Source organism: Curcuma longa, unplaced genomic scaffold (genome assembly GCF_044706935.1).
Source record: "Curcuma longa cultivar G26 ecotype Majalengka, Jawa Barat unplaced genomic scaffold, ITB_CL_G26_1.1 contig_24661, whole genome shotgun sequence".
Classification (NCBI taxonomy): Eukaryota; Viridiplantae; Streptophyta; class Magnoliopsida; order Zingiberales; family Zingiberaceae; genus Curcuma; species Curcuma longa.
This window is the reverse complement of record NW_027432496.1, coordinates 56,472-80,050: the sequence shown is the minus strand read 5'-3', so window position 1 is coordinate 80,050 and position 23,579 is coordinate 56,472. Positions and strand designations below refer to the sequence as shown.

General features: G+C 37.5%; 4 protein-coding genes across 6 annotated transcripts; 2 read left to right on the top strand and 2 right to left on the bottom strand.

Moving 5' to 3' along the window:
- Nucleotides 1–3,918: 3,918 nt before the first annotated feature.
- LOC141818384 (putative cysteine proteinase inhibitor 7) lies at nucleotides 3,919–4,630 on the bottom strand. The gene is made up of 2 exons (XM_074705890.1): nucleotides 4,292–4,630; nucleotides 3,919–4,215 (listed from the first exon to the last, which is right to left on the bottom strand). Exons 1-2 carry the CDS (start codon nucleotides 4,628–4,630, stop codon nucleotides 3,919–3,921), a joined length of 636 nt encoding a protein of 211 aa, XP_074561991.1.
- Nucleotides 4,631–5,747: 1,117 nt separating this feature from the next.
- Nucleotides 5,748–6,727, top strand: LOC141818392 (dehydration-responsive element-binding protein 2E-like). Its single transcript, XM_074705903.1, has one exon. The coding sequence runs from the start codon at nucleotides 5,797–5,799 to the stop codon at nucleotides 6,724–6,726; it is 930 nt and encodes a 309-aa protein (XP_074562004.1). The 5' UTR covers nucleotides 5,748–5,796; the 3' UTR covers nucleotide 6,727.
- Nucleotides 6,728–8,069: 1,342 nt separating this feature from the next.
- Nucleotides 8,070–12,293, top strand: LOC141818393 (nuclear transcription factor Y subunit A-9-like). Of its 3 annotated transcripts, none has more exons than XM_074705905.1 (8): nucleotides 8,070–8,288; nucleotides 8,861–8,949; nucleotides 9,143–9,187; nucleotides 9,486–9,586; nucleotides 9,724–9,795; nucleotides 11,094–11,258; nucleotides 11,658–11,805; nucleotides 11,887–12,293. In XM_074705905.1, the coding sequence occupies exons 2-8, from the start codon at nucleotides 8,868–8,870 to the stop codon at nucleotides 11,910–11,912; spliced, it is 639 nt and encodes a 212-aa protein (XP_074562006.1). In that variant the 5' UTR covers nucleotides 8,070–8,288; nucleotides 8,861–8,867; the 3' UTR covers nucleotides 11,913–12,293. The 3 variants fall into 3 exon arrangements, with proteins under 3 accessions (XP_074562006.1, XP_074562005.1, XP_074562007.1); XM_074705904.1 differs by having other exon boundaries at nucleotides 8,844–8,949; XM_074705906.1 differs by lacking the exon at nucleotides 9,143–9,187 and having other exon boundaries at nucleotides 8,844–8,949.
- Nucleotides 12,294–15,038: 2,745 nt separating this feature from the next.
- Nucleotides 15,039–22,559, bottom strand: LOC141818391 (RNA polymerase II C-terminal domain phosphatase-like 4). Its single transcript, XM_074705901.1, is given in 10 exon segments — nucleotides 15,039–15,531; nucleotides 15,825–15,863; nucleotides 15,941–16,129; nucleotides 17,744–18,033; nucleotides 18,646–18,826; nucleotides 19,455–19,579; nucleotides 20,268–20,331; nucleotides 20,333–20,354; nucleotides 21,734–21,912; nucleotides 22,375–22,559. Coding segments are annotated over 9 exon segments (1,383 nt in total). The 5' UTR covers nucleotides 21,889–21,912; nucleotides 22,375–22,559; the 3' UTR covers nucleotides 15,039–15,213.
- Between the last annotated feature and the right edge of the window lie 1,020 nt (nucleotides 22,560–23,579).

Genomic DNA, 23,579 nt, shown 5'->3' with positions numbered 1-23,579 from the left:
CGACCGATGCACTGGCGAGTGGCGCATCGATCGGGCCTGGGCCGATGGTGGCCGGACGGTGCGGCGATAGCGGCGAGGGCAGCGGTGAGGGTCGGGGGGGGGGGGGGGGCGAAACACTGTGCATTCCCACATTTGGACAGTCAGATCTGCACGCGATCGCGAGATAGATGGTGGATCAACGTGGCGCGCACGAGAGAGTCGCGCAAAATATCAAACTTGATTTTATAATATTATATGAGAATCAACGCGTTGGTCGCAAGGCGTCTCCATTGTATTTCAGGGCTAAAATGATTTTTTTTTCCTATCCTCGGAACATAGTTGATAGTTACAATGTAACAGACTTACAGAAGAAGACAAAGATTCAAATTTTGATGAAGCCGAGCAATATCCTCTTTTGTCGTAATCAACTATAATTTCTCAATTTATCTCTTTATAGGTAGTTATGGATCCGACTATGTGAGATCGTTCGGGGGACAGATTTCATTTTTGCAGGAGAAAAGGAGATAGACGAGGCTCAGGTAAAATTTTTTTAGAATTTTAATATATATATTTTAAAAAATTAATATTAATCGGATTGGATTCGAGTCCGTAATCAGATCAATGTTACCAGACCATTTAATCAACGAATTGATTGTTAACCATCAATTTTTGATAGATTTTTTTTCTATACAAATAAAAATTTATTAAAAAAACTGAGTCCGTATCAGATCAATGCTAGGATTCAGGGATCATTTAATCAACTAATCGATTGTTAACCATCAATTTCATAGATTTTAATTTATATAGATGAAAATTTATTTTAAAAAATTATTAGCATGACTCAATCCGGATCTCTCAAATAAAAGCAAAGTTCGGGTATAATATTCTTCTGCAATAGTATATTCTCCAATAAAAGATAGAATCCGTTATTCTAACGGTCCTACATGATCAATCTCACGATCATATGTGAGAAAATAAATTGAGAAGCTGTAGTTGACTATAACAGAGGAGGGCATTATCTCGATGAACTCTTATCCACTTCATCAATATAATTCTGTTTCATCGTAACCAACTCAACTATGTACTGAAGGCATTCTGCAATAGTATACTCGAACTATTGATATGTTTACGTGTTAATTAATTATTTAATACTTTTTTATTATATTATTATTTTTAATAATTGACAGAACAGGAATATAGAAAATAATTATTTTAATTCTATAATACTTAGATCATATTAATATGATTTAAAAGTTAGGGAGAAAAAATAAAAAAAATTTTGATTGTCTAAAGAGGAAGGATTTAATTTTTTTTAACACGTGAGATTATTTGATATTTTTTTATCGATAATTAAATTTTAATATTTATTATTCTTTAAACTTTATAAATAAATAATTTATTTTATCATTTTCGTATATTTTTTCTATTCTATCTCTCAATTTCAAAATCTAAATTATTATGGATTTCAAATTTTCAATTATAATAAAAGAGAACATTCATCATCTCAATAAAAAAATAATAAATTTCTATAAAAATCATGATATTTAATTTATTAATGATAAACTTGATAAATTTCGAGATCCAAGAGATAAAGAAAATATTAATGGTAATACGAGATACTATTTTGAAATAGTGAGAGATACGTAAATAATTTAAATATGTATAATATATATATATTTTTAAATAAATTTATAATTTTAAAATATATTTTAAGATAATAATACTGTCAAATCAATGGTTCTAGATTGTCGAATTATCGGTTCTAAATCATGATCGAATCTCATAAGAAGAGTTGATTAAGTTTTAAAAAAATAAGGTATACAATTAAAAAAAATAAAATAATCTAAAACTAAAAAATGGATGTTTATTTAAATTAATCTAAACTTAAAAATGAATGATTTTTAAATAAATATAAATAATATTAAAATATTAAAAAAATCAGGACTCCAAGTTATTGGGGCCCTAGGCTTTCTGATTGGTCTCTTTCAAGATTATTTTTGATGATTGATAAATTTTTTTTATATAGTTAAATTGATCATCTTCAAAATTAATCAGTGTCACCTCCTAAATTTATCATTCCAAAAAATTAGATATCTCGATTAAAAAATTTAATTACAAATTAACTATTAATTACTCATTAAAATATGATATGTTAGGTTTAGAGTGTCAAAATAATTACGAGTGTATAAAATAGTTTTGATAATTTTATATATGTAAACTGATTTAAAATTAAAATTTTAAATATAAAGTGAAATTAGCTTCTATCATCAAAATTAAAAATTTGTGTCATTATTACCTTTTAAAATTCTTAATAAAATCTTAAAGTGTAATTTTTTATGAAATCCATGACCTTCAAAATTAATATATTTAAAGAATTAAATATCTTAATTATTAAAAAATTAATTACAAATTAACTATTGATTAACTCTTGATTACTCATAAAACTATAATACGTTATGTTTAGAGAGTCAAAATTATTGGGAGGGCATATAGTTTTGATAATTTTGTATCATTAATTATTACCTTCTAAATTTTTAATAAAATATTAATTCTAACTGGTGGAAAACTTCCGTCGAATCAAGTTAGTCATCTGATTAATCGATTTGAAGAGCTGTATATTTTAATTATAAAAAAACATAATTACAAATTTGCTCTTAATTACTCATAAAAAATATATAATACGTTATGTTTAGAGCGTCAAAATCATTGCGAGGCCATAAAATAGTTTTGATAATCTTATATATATGTAAACTAATTAATTGGACAATTTTTAAAATTAAAGATTTATATGTAAAGTAAAATTAGTTTCTATCCTCAAATTAAAAATTCGTATCATTATTACCTTCTAATATTTTCAATAAAATATTAATATTATTATCTTTAAAATAATATTTGATAATTTACAAATGTGTTTGTAAATTACTTTAAAACTTATAGTTAATACAAAACATATATATAAGGATATCTTTTGATTATTCTCAGTTGTAAAGGACATAATTACTAGTATAAAATTATTTTTTCTAATATTTCTTTTTTGATTACCACACATGTTTAGAAACAATAAAAGAAACACATATTATTTCTATAATTTATTTATTTATTTATCCAACTATCCAAATTTCATCCTACTAATATCGATGGTACGTAGATGATTTTTTTTCTAATTTATCTATCGAGTAAAAAAAATATAATTTATGTACACTTAGAGGTTGGTCTATTTCAAATTCTTATCTTTTTATTTGTTCTCTCAAATATTTTTCATCACATATGTAAAAAAATCATTGAAATGATGGTTCAAACTTAAGATAATTCTTGAATATTAATTATTCATAAATATTAATAAATTGAATATATATATATATATTAAATTTTAAATTTATTTGTTTAATTTAATGAATTATTTAATTATTATCCAATTAAGTTGAACACATGTTTAAATTTTTTATTGAATTTATTTATTTAATTTAATCAAATTAAGTATCAAATTTATTCGTGAACATTTGATTCATTTATAATCTTGCATGTTGAATCCTGCATGTTTGATAGTTTAGTTAGTGTATAAAGTTATCATTTTAACCTACTTAGTAAAAATGTAAAATCTGCTACTCAGTAAAATTTTACATGATCAGTTCTACCATGATCATTTATGAAGAAATAAATTAAAAAATTTCAATTGATCACGATATATGGAAAAGCTATCGTTTTAACTTAAAACTTTAGAACCGTTCCCAATGTCACTTAACTACAGTTCAAAAATATGGGATCTCTTTATAGATGATCATAGAATCGATCGATCGTAACCGTGACAAATTTTATTTTTTTTAAAAAGAAATATGTTTAAACATAAAATTTGAATTGTCACCGTTTATTCATCACCAGATATCCAGCGCCAACAACCAAGACTGCTCACAGAAATCAAAAGCAACATCTCGAGGTGCCCTAATTTTGGTTCGGAAGCAGAGTGAAGGAGATTAGCTGCCGGAACTTCTTCAACGCCTTCTCCCAAACCACGGCCTCGTACTCCGCCTCCTTCCCGCCGCCGTCTCTCGCCCTCAGCACTAGCCGGTACTTCATGCCCGCCACCACCTGTTCCTCCCCCTCGACCACGCTCACGAACCTCAGCTGCCTCTTCGCCTCCCTGTTGTGCTCCGCCACCGCGAACTCCGCGATCCCCCGCACCTCCGGATCTCCGCTCGCGTTCCTGATCGGCTCCCACTCGCCCACCAAAACCCCCGGCTGGATCCACCAATCGACCCCAAAAATCAATCGGGCGATCAGCTAATTAATCAATCGAACGGAATCGGTTTATTACCTGCCGGGTGAAGGAGAGGAGCTGGCGGGAGCTGTCCGACGGCTTCTCCCAAACCACGGCCTCGTACTCGGCGAAGCCTCCGCCAAGGAGGTTCTTAACCTGGAGCAGGAGGCGGTAATTGATGCCGGCCACCACCTGGGACTCGCCCTTGACGACCTGGGTCAGAGTGAGTTTCGTGTGGGCCTGCTTGTTGTGCTCGGAGATGGCGAACTCGACGATGTCGAGGATGTGGGGGTCGTGGAGGTCCCCGATCGGCGTCCAACCTCCGGTGATAGCGCCGGCATTGCAGATGAGGAGGAGGAGAGGAAGAAGAAGAAGAAAGGGGGAAAAGGGTTTCATGATTTCTAACTGTATCTGGATCTGAGTGGCAAAGCGAGTAGCGTCGTGCTAATTTATAGCACGACGCCCTGATACCGTACGGCGGCAGCGCCCACGGTTTCATATTTCATTATTATAATATTTCCTTTTTTTAATTAGATAGTATTTAAAATTTAATTTTATAAAATATACCCTCCGAATAATAATAATAATAATAATAATAATAATAATAATAATAATAATAATATATATATATATATATATATGGTATCCTACGCGACAAATTTCTGCGTGCCCGTGAGCGACATTGCCGATTCACAGCCACTGCCGCCGCCCTCGCCGTGCGGTCCGACCACCACCAGCCTCTCCCCCGGGCACGAATCGACGCGCAGCTCACCGTCGCCGTCCGACGTCGGAGTCCGATCGGATAGTAGTCGGAATCCGATGTAATTTGATCGGAAACAGCCAAATCACGTGACTCCCCATTGCGCAGTCACTGTCGATCGCGATCGGGCTAGATTCTGATCATATTGTGATCGGAGATCGGCCGAGGAAGAGCCGGCATTGCATGTTGGTCCTTCTTCGATCGGTCTCCGACCGCGATTCAGTCGGAATCCGATCCGATGTGCCACTGCCGTGGTGCAGACGTCGGTCCTTCCTCGGTCGATCTCCGACTGTGATTCAGTTAGAATCCGACCTGATCGACGTCGACAATGGGAGCATAGTGGGGAGCCGCGTGATTTGACTGTTTCCGATCAAATTACGTCGGATTCCCGTCACTATTCGACCGGAATTCGACGTCGAATGAAGCGCCGACGAGCCGCGTGTCAATCGCGATTCGACCGACGACCGACGACCGACAGTGGCCAGACGGTGCGGTGAGGGCGGCAACAGTGGCAGTGGGTTGGCGATGTCGCACACAGGCGCGCACGAATACGTCGCAGATGATATCATTTTCGTGTATATATATATATATATATTTAAAAATCTATTTATGTTTTCAAATGTAGGACTTCAAACTGCTATAACGGTTTCAGAAATATACGCCTTCAACCGTGACAGCATTTATTTAAGCCATGCACGCCCCGCATGATCTTCGACGCTGCGCACTGTGATTTGTGTCCCGCGCCTGTCTCACGCGCTCTCTAAAGGAAGGAAGGAAGGAAGATTTGCGTTGAGTTCCATTGATGGAGAACGTCGGCCGGAAGGCGGCGCCGCTGCGGCCGTGGAAGAAGGGGCCGGCGCGGGGGAAGGGCGGCCCTCAGAACGCCTCCTGCGAGTACCGCGGCGTCCGGCAGCGGACGTGGGGCAAGTGGGTGGCGGAGATACGCGAGCCCAAGAAGCGCACTCGCCTCTGGCTCGGGTCTTTCGCCACCGCCGAAGAGGCCGCGCTGGCCTACGACGAGGCCGCCCGCCGGCTTTACGGTCCCGACGCGTACGTCAACCTGCCGCATCTGCGGGCCGCCTCTGCTTCCTCCCACCTACTCAAGCCTGCAGGTGCCTCTTCGTCGTCGCTTTGTCACGGCCAGTGGCCATTTAAGTACTGGTTGCCCGCCTCGAAGGCCGCCGTGATCTCCGCCACCGGCGCCTCCGTCCTCAACCTCAGTGCCCAGCACAACGTCCACGCCATTCACCAGCGCCTCCAAGAGCTCAAGAATCATTCCAAAAACAAAACGAAGCCACCACCCTCTTCCTCCGCTTCCTACAGTAATCCCAGAGCCGCTCCCCGGCCGCCGTTGATGCCGATAGAGACACAGCTGGAGAGATCGCTCGGGGGAGGTCACCGTGACATCGATCGAGTGTCGTCGCTTGAGGATTCGTCGGATTCGGCCCCGGCGAGAGTACTGGAGAAACCACAGACTGATCTGAAGGAGTTCCTGCAGTGGATCGGGGTGCTGAAGTTGCCGCCGGAGAAGGGTACTAGCGACTCTCCGTCGGTGGTTAGCAGTACTGGAACAATATCAACGGAGGGCGGCGACTTCAACTGGGACACGCTGATGGAGATGCGGGCTTTTGAGGGCCACCCGGTGGACGAGGTGGAGGACGGCGGGCCGCAGCAGCTGGACGAGTACGGCCACGGCGACTTGGGATTGCCCATCTCCATTTGGAACCTTTGAAGTTGGCTGAATGCTGCCACGTATACATTAATGGTTGACCTGGAGTTTATCCTAATTATAAAAGCATAACGTTAGCGCGTTAATAATATTAAAAAAATAAAAAATATATATATAGTGGTTCTATTGTCACATAAACGCGTTTAAAATATTGAACGCGTTCATGTGACTCTCTCCTTCACGTCACCTAAGAGATGCCGTTGAACGTGCGTTGCAGATGGTCTAAGGGCATCTACAACGTTAACGCGTTAATAACACTAAAAAAATAAAAAAATATATATATGATGGTCCCACTGCCATATGAACGCGTTCAAAATATTAAACGTGTTCATGTGGCTTTCTTCTTCATGTCATCTAAGAGATGCCATTGAACGCGCGATGAACGCGCGTTACAGATGACCTAAACTATCTATATATAAATTAGTACGAATATTAATAATTCTTATAATTAAATCTAATGCGTAAGAGTTCGTTAGAAAATAAATAATGCATAAAGAAACTCTAATTTTTCCTTGATTCTTTTCATATAAAATTTAAATTTTAGAAGAGTTTTTTAGAAAAAAAATAGAGGCAACCATCCGGGCCGGGCCGGGCCGGCACGGACCGGGCCAGATTTCTCGTGGTCTATTTTACACATCACACAAAAGATTTGTGCCCTGCGCGACAGAACCAAGCAACTCACTTACAAACGGACACGTTAGCAGTGGTCCCCACAGTCGAAAATTATTGCGCCTCCGTTCGTTGACTTCGACAGGCTACGCCGTCGTAGACGAGACACGTGGCCACGGCGCCGGGGTCCTTTTCGTTGTGCTCCCCTGCGAGGGGCTGCCACCGCGACCCGCGACAGGAACCCAAAGCTCCTGACGGTTGAAGAGGCGCCACGTGGACCGACAGCCGCACCTCTCTCGTCGTTGTCCGGGCCACGCGTCGTCCGGGACCACGACGGCCATTCCGCCCTCGCGACACGTGCCGCGAGACGTCGCTCGGGGGAGTGGTTGGTCAGTAACTGTCCTTCGGTTAACTTAACTCACACTTCGTCGTTCCTAAATGACCAAAACACCCTTTGACGCGGTCATCGCTGTCTGAAGAAAACCTTCAGAGTTCAATAAATTTTCCTTTTCGATAATTCAAAATATTTATTATTTAATTATTTAAATATTATTTTATCGTTTTGATTCCCAAGTCGTTGTGTAATGACCAATTTATCCTTATCCTGATATCACATCATCCGAAATCGGAATCGGACGGTCCGAAACAGCCCACGCGTCCCTGGATAAGCTTGGAGGATAAAACGCACGATTAGTCCTTGCATCATGGATTTGGATATTTCTGGAAAAATACGGAGAGAAATAAAAATCATCTTTTTATTTTCTCCGAATTCTGCCTCTGTTTTCTCGCCGTTGCTTTCGATCGTTTCGCGCGAGAGCAATCGGTTGCAGGAGTTGCGTTATCTGTGGATTAGGGTTTTTTTCCTGCTGTTATTGGAAGTAGGTCTTGTTCTGTCGGATTGGTTCGTTCGACGACTCCAAGGAATCAGCGCAATTCGATCGGAGTGGACAGAGAAGGTGAGGACTATTGATATATGCATGATCGATATCTTTGTGGTTTTTGTACTGGCGATTGTTACTCGTATGTTTTGCTTTGACTTTGAAGTGGATCTTGGTGTTTGCTAGCTTACGGTGTTTTCTAATGAGCCGTTGATTTGTATACTGTAAGATGGAATTGCGATTTTTTGTTTTGTTCATTGCGAATTTGGGATGAGGTTTTTTGGAATATGGCTGAGTTTGAAGGGATAACCAGTCTCGTAGTTCTTTTGTTCTTGGCTCAATTCTCTTGTTCACTTCTGGAAATCTTGCAGTTTCTCACTAGCAGAATTTATGGAATTTTGTGTAGGATGCACGGACATGTCCTTAATTGTTGCAATCGAGATTTCTGGTTTCCTGTTTCTGGAAACAAATTCTTAGTCTGCTACACCTTTTGTACCATGAAATAATTATAGTTTATACTATGGAAACTGTACGCATACGTCACCTGTTGGTAGCGTTTTGTTCTAGTTTGAACATCTTGCGTTTTGTTGCTTTTCTTTCGTGTGGTCATTAAAAAAAAATTTGTAAGAATAGTTTCTTTGAAGGTTCAGACGGATAATGGAATCGCATCCTGGTGTTCCAAGTACAGTAGGTTCGAGCATGGAACAGGATCTGTTGGCTGCAGTTAGTCTTCGACCAGGTTATTTCTTTTTGTTTCCTCCGTCAAGCTTACTCATTGTTGCTCTGCCATTTGGGCAAAATTGTTCCTTGCTTGAAGAAAACAAGACTGGGATTTGAATACTGTTTCAGTACGTTTTCTTGTAGAGTTTAACAAATTAATGCTTGGATAGGCTGTTGTTTGGTCAGACTAAATATCATTTATTTCCTTATAGAAATTGGGAAGATGGCTGAGAGAAGTAGTATGACCACATCAGGTGGTAAGATTATGAAATTAAGTTCATAATTCCATTTGATTTCTTCTGTTCCTATTTGAGCAATCATGTATTTTAATTGTATAACATGTTGGATTTTATGCTTCTGTCGTCATTGTGCTTGAGTTGGAGTCCAATATTTCAAAACTTGACAATCTTAATGTTTCTTCATCTGCATCACGTTTAAATTGTACCATTGTATGATACAGTGTCTGAAAAAACTAACTGAATAACCCAAGATGCCTTGATAGTAATATTCAAATAGTATTCTTTACTGCTTAAAATTTTCTCGCATAATTACCAGGTGAGAACTTAGGAGGGGGAAACCAGAATCTTCATGGTGCTCCATCAATGGTGGGCGAGTATCTTGCACCACACACACAACTCGAATTTGGTCATTCAACTGTGGGTTCCTTATAATGTTCTACTGTTCGCCAGTTTTATCTCTTTTCTTGTTCTAACTGTTCCTTGTCTTAATTTCATTACTCTGTTGAATCCTTGCATGCTAACATTTTTTGTCACTTCATTTACTCATACAACAGGCCTATGCTATGTACCCATTTACTGATCCCTATTTCGCCGGCCTAGTTGTTCCTTATGGAACTCAAACAATGGTATGTACCTTTGCAATTGGAGGATGCTCATTTACACTTAATTCTTTTTGGATTTTGTTGTATCATAGTTGATTAGTTGCATAAAATGCAAAGTCTTTGTGATTGCGTATAAAATGGATATTGGGCAAATGAATATGAATGCAAATATAATGATTTTGCTTATTTAGAAACACGAATCTTGTTTCAATCAGCCGCAATCCTTTGTGAGTCTCTTTTTGTTCTTCTCATGTACTCTTATATTGCCATGAATTTCTGTATCAATTTTTACACTATTTTTCTATTGTTAACTGATATTATGCATGTGGCTCTTCACTAGATTTAACATCTCAATAGTAGACATTTGTGTTTTCGGTTTGCATTTATATTTGTTGAAATTGGTTCGATCATTTCTCTCTTCTATATTCAGGGAGTTAGACCCATAGTTGTTAGAATAGTTAGATTCACGATTTGTGTCATATCGTATGCTATGATTCACATGTAAAATGATGTAGATCTTATATATACAATGGAATTTAAAAGGATGTTGATGATTTGATTTACTAGTAATCTTATTTTATACAATTTCAAAAACAGAAAGGAAACTATATTGAATTGATATCCAACCAATTGAAAGTAATTCTAACCCATGAGGTATTATATTAAATTCAATATAGAAATTAAACCTTAAGAATAGTATAAAGATTGAAGGGAGTGAAATCTCAAAGTCATCATCAATGAAATAAACATTCAATCGCATGGAGACATAAAATTGATGGTAGAAAAGATGGGCATAATAACTCTTAGTAGTGATTGATAAAAACATATTTCTGATGAGGGCGAAAAACATCGAGACTTGAATGTCATGCTATGGAAGAATTGTCTTTCATTTCTCTCCTCATGTAACATGGCGTTTTTCTTTTCGATTATCTTAACGTTATCAAGACTTAGAGTAAACAGTGATGGTGGAGCCAACAATATTTTTTGTATGTCGAAAGCAATTGACAATGAAATCAACAATAATTTATACATCAGTTTCAAATATGAATTAAATTATATTTTATCATGAGTTGACATCAATTTGAGATGCCAAAATTATTTTGAAGGAAGTAAAAATTCATCAACTATTCAAGACCTGAACTTCAATTAGACAACGTCAGCCAACTATTGAATGTGAACAATTTTTGTTTTCGGCAGTTTTAACACTCTTCCAGAGGACAGTATGTAGTAGCTCACATGTTTTTGATCTCGGTAGTTATATAGCATTCCTCTAGGGGACAGTATATAGCTCAAATTTAATCGCTTGAGGGTATTTTCTACAGATTCATCCTCAGATCGCCGGCATGTCTCACTCTCGCATGCCTTTACCACTAGAAATGGCAGAAGAACCCATTTATGTTAATGCCAAGCAGTATCATGGAATTCTCAGGCGAAGACAGACTCGTGCGAAGGCTGAACTTGAGAAAAAAGCAGTAAAAGCTAGAAAGGTATGTCGGTTCTCAACGATAAGCTATTCATGGTAGGAAACAAGCAATTATATACTCCTCACTTCTATTATTTGTAGGATGGTTTCTTTTATTTATTTCCCATAAAGGCCAAGTCATGTTACATTAACTCTGTATCGCAGTAGAAATCTTGAACTATATTATGAACTCAGTCATGTTCATCCATGGAAAGAAACTCATCTTTGTTTCTTTATCTTCATAAAACAGAACATTTGCTCTTTCGTAAGGAAGGAGTCATGCATGCCCACCATTGTTCTTGTTTCAAATTCTCAGTTGCCTTCACAGGCGGACTGAGACTGCTTTATGTTACCAAAAGAAAAAATCTCATTAGTGTTCTAGATTCAGCCATATAAATCTTTGTCGATATTTTTCCACCTGCAGCCTTATCTGCATGAATCTCGTCACCAACATGCAATGAGAAGGGCTAGGGGTTGTGGAGGTCGTTTCCTAAACACCAAGAATGCCGACGACAGTGCCAAAGGCGATGCCCAGGAAGGTCTGAATTATGGAGTTTCGACTGATTGCGCAGGTAATACGAATCTATTCAGGTGAAAAAGCATGGATGTCAAGCAGTCTGATTTGAAAATTTCATCCTTTCATCTAAAACCAGGTGAAAGAGTAGAGGAAGGAATGTAACTGACAATCGAAAACCCAACATCTTAGACATCTCAGCAGAGGAGATCTATCGACACATGGATGATCCAATGTAAATGATCTGAACTTGAAGTTGGTAGATCGTTTAGTCGACTATTTGATCAGGCAAGAGGACCACTTGCATAAGCATAGAGGTCGATGAGTGAGCTATGATGTTCAAGGCAATTCATTCTTGGCTTGACATTTCTGATTCCTTTGGAGTCTATTTCCCTTTTTCCTTGGTAAACTGCAGTGTAATAAAAAGGTTTAGAATGGGATTAACTTTGAAATCGATGTGAAAATTCCATCTGTTAGTAGGGTTTAATGTACTATTGTTTGAGAGGTTCAAGAATGATGTTCCTAATTGATCTATGTTTTCATCAATCTTTCAAGTTATTGTTTGCTTATCGACGATTTAGTCTTATGAGGTGGGATCGTAGTCTATATAGATTCTCATATATGCTAATAAATTCTATCCTCATATAGGCTCCACGTGGCAACCTTAACTTGAGCGCGGTCTAAGACAACTTGACTGCTTGGGTCAACTCAAATCAACTTGGCTAAAGGATTACGTATGAAAGGATATCAGTTAGGGCATCTGCAATGGAGCGTTAAAAGGGCGTTAATAACGCTTCTTTTATTCTCTTTCCAGATGACATGGAGGAGAGAGTGTTGACGTGGAGGAGTGATAAGGGAGTAAAGGGTTGAATGCGTTCAAAAGCTTGAACGCGTTAATGGGGGCAGAGATGGGTCCCACACATTTTTTTTTATTTTTTTTTTAAATTTGAACGCGTTAATAACACATACCGTTGCAGATGCTCTTAGCATCCGCAACGCCAAGGCGTTATAACGCCTGTTACGTGTGGTCGACGTGGTGGTTGACCATATGGTCAACTACTACGTGGTAGTGTGTGCATTTCTCTCAACGTGCTATCAATAATCGGCCTCGCTGAAAGACAACCTTATTAAGACCGACCTTGTTGGAGGCTAACTCACTAGAAGTCGACCTCTTGAAAGCCCACAAAAGCTAAGCCAACAAAAAGTCAGTCAAAGTCCGCATCCACAACTACTGATTGAACTCGGTCAACCCTTGAACCAGATCATTAAATAAAACGACGCAACAAAGTTACAGAAGAGAGCAATAATTTGAATCCTAGCGAAGTCAGGCAATACCCTCCTGATGTACTTTCCTGATTTACCTCCTCACAAATGATCGTGGAGCCGATCGTGTGAGGCCGCTAAGGTGACGGATTCCACCTTTTGCAGAAGATATAATCTAATATTTAGTTTTATATTATAGAACATAACAGATGTAGTCGATATTTTATTTCTATTTTTAAAGATGGAGAAAGAAATCTTTGAACATAGTTGAGTTGACTACGACGAAATAGGATTGTTAAAATGGAAAAGGATCGAATCACGATGAAGTTGCGGTAATACTCTCCTCCATCATCACAAACACGATAGATAGGACGGCGCAAGAGGGCCCCACTCCGTCCATCCGCTCACAAGACGGCATCGATCGAGGAGACGACGACTGGGCTTTACTTTCTTCGACAGCTCTGTTTCTAACGCAGGACCGTGCTCTGCTTCCATGCAAGACGACAACAAGAAACATAAATAAAGCCTCCACTTCCGAATCCAACCGATCGATCGAATGATTTTTTTTTTTAAAGAAAAAAAATTTAATTTAAAGAAAAAAATTGTCAGATTAAAGCGACAACGGTCACCTGAAAATTTCAGATTACGATATCCACTGCTGCTTCTTCTTCACTGGCCAAGAACAGAGCCTCTTCTTTTCCTTTCTCATTGCTTCTCCTTCGCCGAAATTGGAGCAGTGCGCCATGGTGTGGGTGTGGGCGGTGTCGGGCAGTTTGCAGGACGGTCAGGCTCTGCCTCCGCCGCCGCCTCCGCCGCCATGCGTGACGAGATCGCCGTCGACGTGGCACTCCTTGGAGACGCTGGCGGTGGTGCTGGCGCTGATCACGATGGCGGCGGTGATCGCCGGGGTGTTCGCCCGGGCGTGCGCCGGGCGCAGTGATCGCGACGTCGAGGGCTGGGTGGAGCGCAAGTGCAGCAGTTGCCTCGGCCTCCCTCCTCCTCCTCCTCCTCCTCCGCCTTCCAAGTGATCATCATCATCATCCATTACGACAAAAGAACAGCTCGATTGGTTTGATTAATTTGTGTGCGCGTATAAATTAGGAGCCTTTAGTTGTAGTAATATGTTCTTCTAATCTGTTCGTCGTCGATTCTAGCTCTTTCTACTCCGTTTGTGATTATATATATTGATTTTGTTTGATCGAGGAAGGAAAAAGGTGGGAGCTTGGGATTTGAGGCGATTTGATTCAGAAAGAAAAGCTTCAATGCCGCAGTTTGATTTTTCTAGCGTTGCAATAAAGTTAAAAACTGCAGCTTTTGATAATCCAAACGTTTGGATTCAAATTTATTTATTAAATTTTTTAACGAACTCAAGCCGATCATGGTTATTCTTATAATTTATTTAAAATTTTTTCATCTATTTATATATTTTTATTTTTAATTATGAATGCTAAATTTAAAAGGAATATAAATTAATAGATAAATATATTCATAAATTATTTATATTCATTTCAGCAAAGGTGAAATCCACTGTTCCAACAATCCTACACGATCGATTTTATGATCATCTATGAGGAACTAAATGATTTCATGATCATCTATGAGAAACTAAATTGGAGAATTACAATTGACCACGACGGAAGAGGACATTGCTTTAACTTCGTCGAGATTCATTGTAACAAACTCAACTATATTTCGAAGATATTCATATTCATTAACATTATTCAGTAACAATTGAACCAAACTCATTAATATTCAAATTTATTTATTAAATTTTTATTGAATTGAATATCAAACTTATTAACAAACAAGAAATGTATTTCTTTCATCACCAGCTATTGTGCAACGATGCATTTGATGGATTCCTAAAGTATCACGGTTAAAAATTCAACTAAAACAAAAACAACTTTATAATGAATTTTCTACTGTGGAAATTAATTGCTGAGAGAATTGCCACGAATAAGAGCAAAAACCGCCCATGTAAGAATTTAAATACCTAGATTATCAAAAAAATATAATACTAAAGGAACAGATATAAAACAGCTCTATGTGCTACCATTGATATAAATGGTTTGGCAACCTAAAATGCTCATAGTAGTAGTAGTAGTTGAAGTATCCACAACAAATATGGATGGGTAAAAATGATCCAAGCAGACAAACAGAACAGATCCTTCATCGAACAGTTTCCGAAGCATTTGCGGCGAAATCAACCATTGCGGCTTCGCGGATTGCTAATCAGGAAATCTTCTTCCTTCTGACGATGCCATAGGAAGTTTGATGCTTCGATCCAGTGTGGACTAACCAAGAACTTCTTGTTTTGTGTTGCCCAATGTGCCTTTTGGGTGCCTGTATCCGTCGAGACGACGTGCGTCACCGATGGGTCGACTTCCGTGTAGCATGTAGCTCCTAATCTTTCCGCCATCTTCCAGATCGGATGATCCTGGGCCGGCGACTTCGATGGAAATACTCGACTAAAAACTATTCTGCACCCTTGTAATATCTCTTGCCGTATACCTTTTAGCAACTACAGAAAAGGAAAAACAAATATGATGCCATGATTCAGTTAAAAGGAGCAATTTCAAACAATGGGCATATGATGCAACAGGTAGGATGACATAGAACAGTATCGAACATAGCTGGAAGATTAGCAAGATTGGTTAAAACTTAGAAATGCAAAGAGCATCAAACACTCAATCATTAATGGCATTAAGTTAAAAATAACAATTGACATGTAATTCAACGGGAGAAAACTCATATATGAGCGGAAAAGGCAACCACAATAGAAACTAAATGAATTCTTTAAGGTTGCACACTCACCGGCCTTACATCTCTTGTTGACACCTCCGAAGCAATGTCCTGAAATACGCTACCAATAGGTGACAAAGGGAAGGGGAAATCATAACACAGCTAAAATTGAAGGTAGTGTAACTCACTGGATCGAAAAACATCCGGTGAGTCCGCTTTAGAATCTCGAGAACAGTCGCAAGCGCGCCATCAGATTCTCTTTCATCTTTCATCAGTTGAGACAATGACTTAGCATTAAAACCAAATTGACGACAACTAGAAGCAAAGAAGTGGTATCTCTCCATCTGAATCAGATTGTCTTTGTGCCTATGCCAGACCTGCAGTAAACAATTTAACCATAAGCCAAATCCAAGACAAATAAAAAGGTAAATTATATGTACACACCCTCTGCTGGGTTACATGTATCCTCCATTTTTTTCTTAAAATGCCCATTTAGCATAAGATATATTATATCAGATAACATAATATGCATATTAACTCGTGTTAAAATTGATTAAATAAGTCAAATTATGGACTAAGTATTGCTTTAGAAAAAAAACAGTAGCAAGTACATGGAATACCTCCATACTCATAAATCACAAGGGCTTCTATCCAAAATAAAAATGGAAAAAGTAAAAGAGCATGTTACAGTTCCAGCACTTGACAACTAGTCTGTGAGAAAACATTATAAAGACGCATGAATCATTTGTTAAACCTTTTTTCATCCCTTGATATCACATCAGATTTGCCTAAGCACAAGATCATGTGGTGATAGGTAGTTGCACAATATCTCCTGTAAAAATGCTGCAGTGTTTTCTTGCATATTCAATCATTTATTGTACTTCCAAATTCATCAAACAACCAATGCATCCTGCTATTAGAGAAAGCCAGCAACACTGGAAACAACAAATTTATGTTTTGCATCCAATCTGTTTCGAAAATAATTAATCTTCCTTTCATTTTCTTACGGTTTTTTTTAATCTTTAGTATTTATCAATTCTCCTTTATTGCATACCTTAAACTGCTGGTTCATGGTTAATAACCAACTACAAGTAAGATATTCAGTAATCCAATAAATAAATAAATAAATAAAGAACTAAGACAAACAGCCAACAGATAAAATATTCCCAGCTAAACAATATAGTAAAGTTCTAGAACCATGTCAAAGATTCAATCTGCATCACATGTAAAACTTACAAAAGATGTTAGAATATATAGTTTAGCCTCACATGAGATATTTCTACTAGTTATCATATTATGATGACATATATGGTTGTATTATACCCAGCTGCCGGTCGGCGGAGGCGGCGACCCCTTAAGAGGATAGAGCCCACCTTGGTCCCATAAAATTTCATATCCTTCAATCCCCTTAAGAGGATAGAGCCCACCTTGGTCCCATAAAATTTCATATCCTTTAATCCCCTTAAGAGGAGGCCATGACCTCCTTCTAGGTGAGTACTTCGAAGACGGTTGAGAATTTTGGTAGTTCGATGCTGAATTTAACAGTTTATTTTGCTTCAAAAGAATATTTTTCCTCACCTCTGTTTAATCTCAAACTAAAAATGATGTACATATGAAATATGCATGCAAAGGTGAAGTGAAATCTTATGAAAGATTAAGATGAGAGCTACACTAGGTTCTCTGTATCTTCTCTTATAAGATTAAAACATCAAAGCTCTCAACCAAGGCTCCACTCTCTTTCTTTTTTGGTGGAACCCTGTTTCATTTTTTTTGTAAGACTATTTTTCTATTTCTTTCATAATAAATTGAACATCAACTAACATCTATGATTCAACTTAAGGGAAGCATCATACACATGCAACATTACACAATTGCTGATCATAAATATGAAATTATTTGTGTCATGTGTGGGTGTAATAAATTAGGATGTGTGGGTACGATAGGATTATTTGTTACTTTCAACTGAAAAAAGAGACCTACACAGAACTTACAGCTTCTGTGTCATCAAGAATCACCACAAGACTTTCAGCACCAAGTATCACATCCAGGCCTTTTTGATGTCTCTGGGTGCAATCAGCTTGAGTGATAACCTTTGAGTCAAAGTACACTTTATCAGGGTCAAGAAGCTTAGCTATTTCCATAGCATAAGAACGCTCTGCCATAGTATAAATGTACATCTCAAAGAAAGAACTTGCTTCTTTCAGAAAATTATGAACAAAGGGCCTCAACTTTGTCAACATATGCATAGTATCCAATCTGAATAAGCTTCTGTCAGGATCATCTACATAGTGCACACATACAAAAAAAAAAAAAAGAAGGTAAAATAAAGCATCTAATAAAACTGAAGGTGACACAGTGAAACACTTGCTATAATAAGAATTTGAAGAGCAAACTTCAAGGATATATTCTAGAGATTCTAGTTACCACTACATTTAACAGGTCCATATTTCATGATTATAAAACCAACATCAACTTGGCCCTAATGCCCATTGTAAAAGAATGTCAACCCTATGAATATGGATCTTAACTGCAGCTGTGATAAGTCTAAGTCATCAACTAGTGATATAGTAATAATAGAGTTAAAATGGTGATATAAGATTCAGATAGAGAATTCAAATAATTACGACTCTCTGTTTGTTTGTTGTTCTTGTATATTTCAGAGACTACATAATCATTACCAGAAGGCATTAGAAATTGGGTAATCATTAAGAACAGAAACTTGTGTCACAAGAATTAAGTTAAAAATGAGAATACACATGAGATCACAAATTAGTTGAAGGTAAGAAAATAATAATAAAGCTCAACCCATCCTTTTTGTTGCACCTCTAATTTTCAAGTTGATAGATAATAAAACAAGCTTGGTGAGAAAGAGAGATTTGGCAAGAGATATTACCTTTCATGCCATCAATCTGTCTAAATAAATATTCTTCATCAGAAGTGATATCAGCAAAGCGTGTAGAGTTGAGTAAAGTATGGTCCAAATCTAAGATCAATATCAATTTTTTCTTATGCAACAAATTTTTTAGATCTGCACCACGAAGCCTCTCAATTTCCACATTACCTAGCCTTAAATCCTGCAAATGGAACATGCCATATGGTAGTACAATATTAAAATTCTAACAGTAAAAACTACTGAAAAAGCCAAGCAAAAGAATTCAACACGACATAAGATAAACTAATCAAAATCTAATATAAAATTATATTTGAAAGAACAAAACTGAAATGTGCTTTTCAGCAGTGCCCTATAAACATTTTCTTTATAGTAACACAATTCAAGACCATAAGAAAGATTCAAGAGATTGGGAAAATGTACATCTCAAGATTCTTTTTCATGATTGTTCACTTGGAAATCAGGGCATTTATTTTTATCTTGACAGCATTTTTTTGTTTCAGAATTGAAATATGCAAAAATATGACAACTATGTTTCAAAACTGAAATGACCACATAATGAAATTAGTTTGAAAGAAAATGCTTTGCATTGGGGAAACTATCTCATCATCTACACAAGTAGCATATTCAACCCTTTAAATAGCATGCCTATTTCTCTGTTACACCATTAATACACTTGTCAGCAACATTGTCTCATGGTAGTAGTTAGTAACAAGTTTCAATTATATTCCTCATAGTTCTCTTTAGTTGAATAGATGTCAATGCATGCATAAGCACAAAAGTTGTTCCCTCTCATCATGGACTAAAATTACCTTATGGATATAACCAAATGCAACACCTGATCCATCTTCCTCTACCTGTCCACATCTGATGCATAATCCTTTGAAGAAACCAGGATGTGGAGGGCAGATTACATACTTTCCAGGTGTAGATGTCCCTGCAAGTGCAACAGATACAAAAGATGATCATGCAACCTTAGTTAGCTATTACAAGCTTTAAAAATAATCTATCAGCCAATAATAAAATAAATACAGAAGGTTACGAAATGAAAGAAAATTTTGGTTAATTGGAAATATGTCACACATGTCATTGCAAAATGAAAGTGGCTAATCAACATAATCTCATTGTACACAGCTAATCAGTCAATCCAAAATTATCAAAGGATGTTGTGTCTTTCAAGTGGCAAATGCACCAGCAACAAATTTCAAAGACCATCTTGTGCCCTTACAAATTAAATCTACACATTATGAGACCTCACGCTTATAGCTTGATATTTCCAACACACACTATAATAAACTTCAGCGTGAGACTGCTCTTTCTGAACTTGAAACTTTCAATGTACCAAGCAAACAATATAATGTCAAAGCTACCGATGACTGTATGATAGTTAGATATCCTGCAGGATAGGCCATTTGCTATAACGTTTCAGTGAAATGATAGATAATTGAATGTTTTCTTTTGTTGCATTTCATGTTTCTTAATATATGAAAATCCAGAAGACTTATCAATCCCAAATTTCTTTTCAGTTGAGCATATATGATAGTGGTTGCACCTTTTATCTTAATAGAGCAGAATCAGTAAGGGAATGACAACATTATCTTACTCATCAAACTAATTAGTGATACCAATATGTTCTTCAATTGGCTCAATCAATGTTTCAGTTTCAAGATCTTCTAAAGTCTCAAAGCCGCTCCAATTTTTGTCTTTTACTCCTGCAAAAAGCATGTAAAAGATAAAACTAGCTATCACATGCTGCGAAAAAATATAAGATTATAAAATATATAAAGTATTAGTATACTTGTGATATATGAACTATGTGATTTGAGTAGAGAAGGATGACTACCACTCATTCCACATAAAAGCATATAATAGCCATTATTAATCTAGCAACAATAGAAAAGAAACACTTACCTAGTTAACATTATACATTCAAGATGAGGGGGTAAACGAGGCAAGATGAAGCCATCACACCATGTGGAGATGGGTAATTAATTATCATACAAATACAATAACAACAACCAAACTTTGTCCTACGATGTGAGGTTGGCTACATGGATCCCCCTATGCCATTGGACTCTATTCTATTATATTATCTATATTTAAATAAATTTTATCTTATTTTATCATTGCTAGCTAAGTTTTCTTTAGTCTTCCTCTTCCTCATTTAATATGCATATTTGTCATAATTTCATATCACCTAATTTGACTATAAATTGGTCCTCCAAGTACATGTCGGTACCGTGTTAAATGGGTGGGTCTCTCAGAGTTTTCCCTTAATAGACATAATCCCGACTTTCTCTTTAATATTCTCATTTCTTATCCTATCCATCCTCGTATGTCCATGCATCATTTATCATACAAATGTGGTAAAATAATGTGATAACTATAGAACATGCACCTATAGATTTAAGTTACAAAATGATATCAAACTACATCTTTTCATACTGGGTTATTCACGAACAAACAAAGTATATGTTACATTTTATATGTTATCAAAAATTAAGCATAAACCTAAAAGGGCTGCAAAAGAAATTCACAATAAAAATTTATGTATGCTTAGCAATCCTAATTTATACCTTTGCTCTTGCAAATCAATTTCCTCGTCATTTTTCACATTCTCTTCATTAGGAGAACTTTCGGAGGAAGCTAATTCCAACTTTGAATCAAGAAAAGTTGCAATGTCTTCCCCCCTACTTGATTGCAATGGAGATTCTGCCACTAGGCTCATGCTTAAAGCATTAAAAGAATGGCCCTGCTACAAATTAAATAGGTCTCTCGGAGTTTTCCTTCAACAGGCATAACTTCGACTTTCTCTCTAATATTCTCATTTCTTATCCTATCTATCCTCATATGTCCATGCATTATTTATCATACAAATGTGGTAAAATAATGTGATAGGTATAGAACATGCACCTATAGATTTAAGTTACAAAATAATATCAAACTACATCTTTTCATAGTGGGTTATTCACGAACAAACAAAGTATATGTTACATTTTATATGTTATCAAAATTTAAGCATAAACCTAAAAGGGTTGCAAAAGAAATTCACAATAAAAATTTATGTATGCTTAGCAATCCTAATTTATACCTGTGCTCTTGCAAATCAATTTCCTTGCCATTTTTCACATTCTCTTCATTAGGAGAACTCTCGGAGGAAGCTAATTCCAACTCTGAATCAAGAAAAGCCGCAAAGTCTTCCCCGCTACTCGAAGATTGCAATGGAGATTCTGCCGCTAGGCTCATGCTTAAAGCATTAAAAGAATGTTCCTGCTACAAATTAACTGCTATCAAGAATCATTACATCGGCAGGAAAACTTGAGATAGTAAATTTCATCAAAATACAAGAAAAAAGACATTGATTAAGCTAAAAAAAAAAGTGTGCGACAATCTAAAATTGCACAAAAATAAACAAATCAAAGATGCACATGATATTATGACACTACATTATAAAGTTTCACGGTAAAAATTGCATTCATACACGCTGTCGCAGTGATTATAAGATCAGATTTAAATCGCTCGCCCTAATGAAAATTGAAAAGCTGCAACTACAAGAAGAAATCTTATTTACAAGACACGCGTTCAGGTCTGTATCCAAAACCACTTTACAAACTTGTTCTTCATTCCAAGTAATGAAAATCATAGGCTAGACGATCAAAAGCCTATTTGAATAATCTCACAAAGCATAAACGGAAGTATGAGCGAAGAACGAACATAAGTTAGAGGAAATACCTAGCTAGCGTTGAGAAAATAGCGGAGAGAAGTCAGGAGTCAGCGTCGGGTCCGGTCAGCCGTCAGCAGGGACTAAGAAGTGGAGGAACGGTCGGCCATCCAGGAAGCAGGAAGAGGGGAGGCGGCGCCGAGTGCTACCTCCTACGGCGACGAGACGGACGGCGTCGGCGATGCAAAGGGCCGAGGTCACGAAGTAGCGTCGAGGAACGACGGATCTAAACCGACGGAGCACTCGGATTGATTTGGGGCTGTGTCGTTTATCAAATGAGTCCTTTAACTTTGCAAAATTGCAAATGAATAATGGGATGGAGTATTTTAATATTTTTAAAAATTGAGTGGTCGATTTTTACCCTGATATATATTTAACAGCATCAGGGCCAATTAGGGGAACTGATGTAAGTGCAGGGGCCATTGTGAAATTAGCCCATTGCTATAAATATCCCTTGTCGCCGGCCGCTGCACTCCCAGAGAACCTTCTTTTCCGTCGAACTTCGCTTCGCTTCCGCCTTCCGGCAGCCATATCTACTGCTGAGAGGAAGGTGTTATCGAGACAGGCACAATGGAGCCGACAGAGGAAGCGGAGACCGAGGGTAATGCGGTTGAACAGGAACGCTATTCTCGCGAGATCCAAGACGGTCTTCATCCGTTGAAGGTTCCTTCTCTTCCTCTTATCCCTAAAATGAAAAGTTTATTATTATTATGAGTTTTTATCTCAAGCGATCTTGTTCACTGTCGCCGAAACTGGAATCGAGAGCTCAGATTGCTATCGATCTGAAGTTGGAACGTTAGGGATCTGTGCCACGGGAATAAGGACAGACCATACCAGGGGATCAAAGACGGTCTTCATCCTTTGAAGGTTCCTTCTCTTCCTCTGATCCCTAAAATGAAAAGTTTATTATTATTATGAGTTTTTATCTCAAGTGATCTTGTTTACTGTCGCCGAAACTGGAATCGAGAGCTCAGATTGCTCTCGATCTGAAGTTGGAACGTTAGGGATCTGTGCCACGGGAATAAGGAGAGACCACACCATAGCAGGGGCTAGCTTAAGCAGCGTAGCACAATATCTTGTCTTGAGTTGCTTTAGCTCAGGTACCCGCACAGATTCCTTGAGTTTTAGGAACCCTAGATCAGCTAATGCTCTCCCATTGCTGCAACCTATCGATTGATGTAATATGAATTCGATAACTGAAAGCAAGAAACTCGCA

What these genes read in the sequence shown, in the direction of transcription:
- LOC141818384 (XM_074705890.1), bottom strand. Translation starts at nt 4,630, where the DNA reads ATGAAACCCTTTTCCCCCTTTCTTCTTCTTCTTCCTCTCCTCCTCCTC. An exon ending in TCCTCTCCTTCACCCGGCAG is followed by an intron (nt 4,216 to 4,291) that starts GTAATAAACCGA and finishes TGGTGGATCCAG; the next exon opens with CCGGGGGTTTTGGTGGGCGA.
- LOC141818392 (XM_074705903.1), top strand. Translation starts at nt 5,797, where the DNA reads ATGGAGAACGTCGGCCGGAAGGCGGCGCCGCTGCGGCCGTGGAAGAAG.
- LOC141818393 (XM_074705905.1), top strand. Translation starts at nt 8,868, where the DNA reads ATGGAATCGCATCCTGGTGTTCCAAGTACAGTAGGTTCGAGCATGGAA. An exon ending in CTTATGGAACTCAAACAATG is followed by an intron (nt 9,796 to 11,093) that starts GTATGTACCTTT and finishes TATTTTCTACAG; the next exon opens with ATTCATCCTCAGATCGCCGG. An exon ending in AAGCAGTAAAAGCTAGAAAG is followed by an intron (nt 11,259 to 11,657) that starts GTATGTCGGTTC and finishes TTCCACCTGCAG; the next exon opens with CCTTATCTGCATGAATCTCG.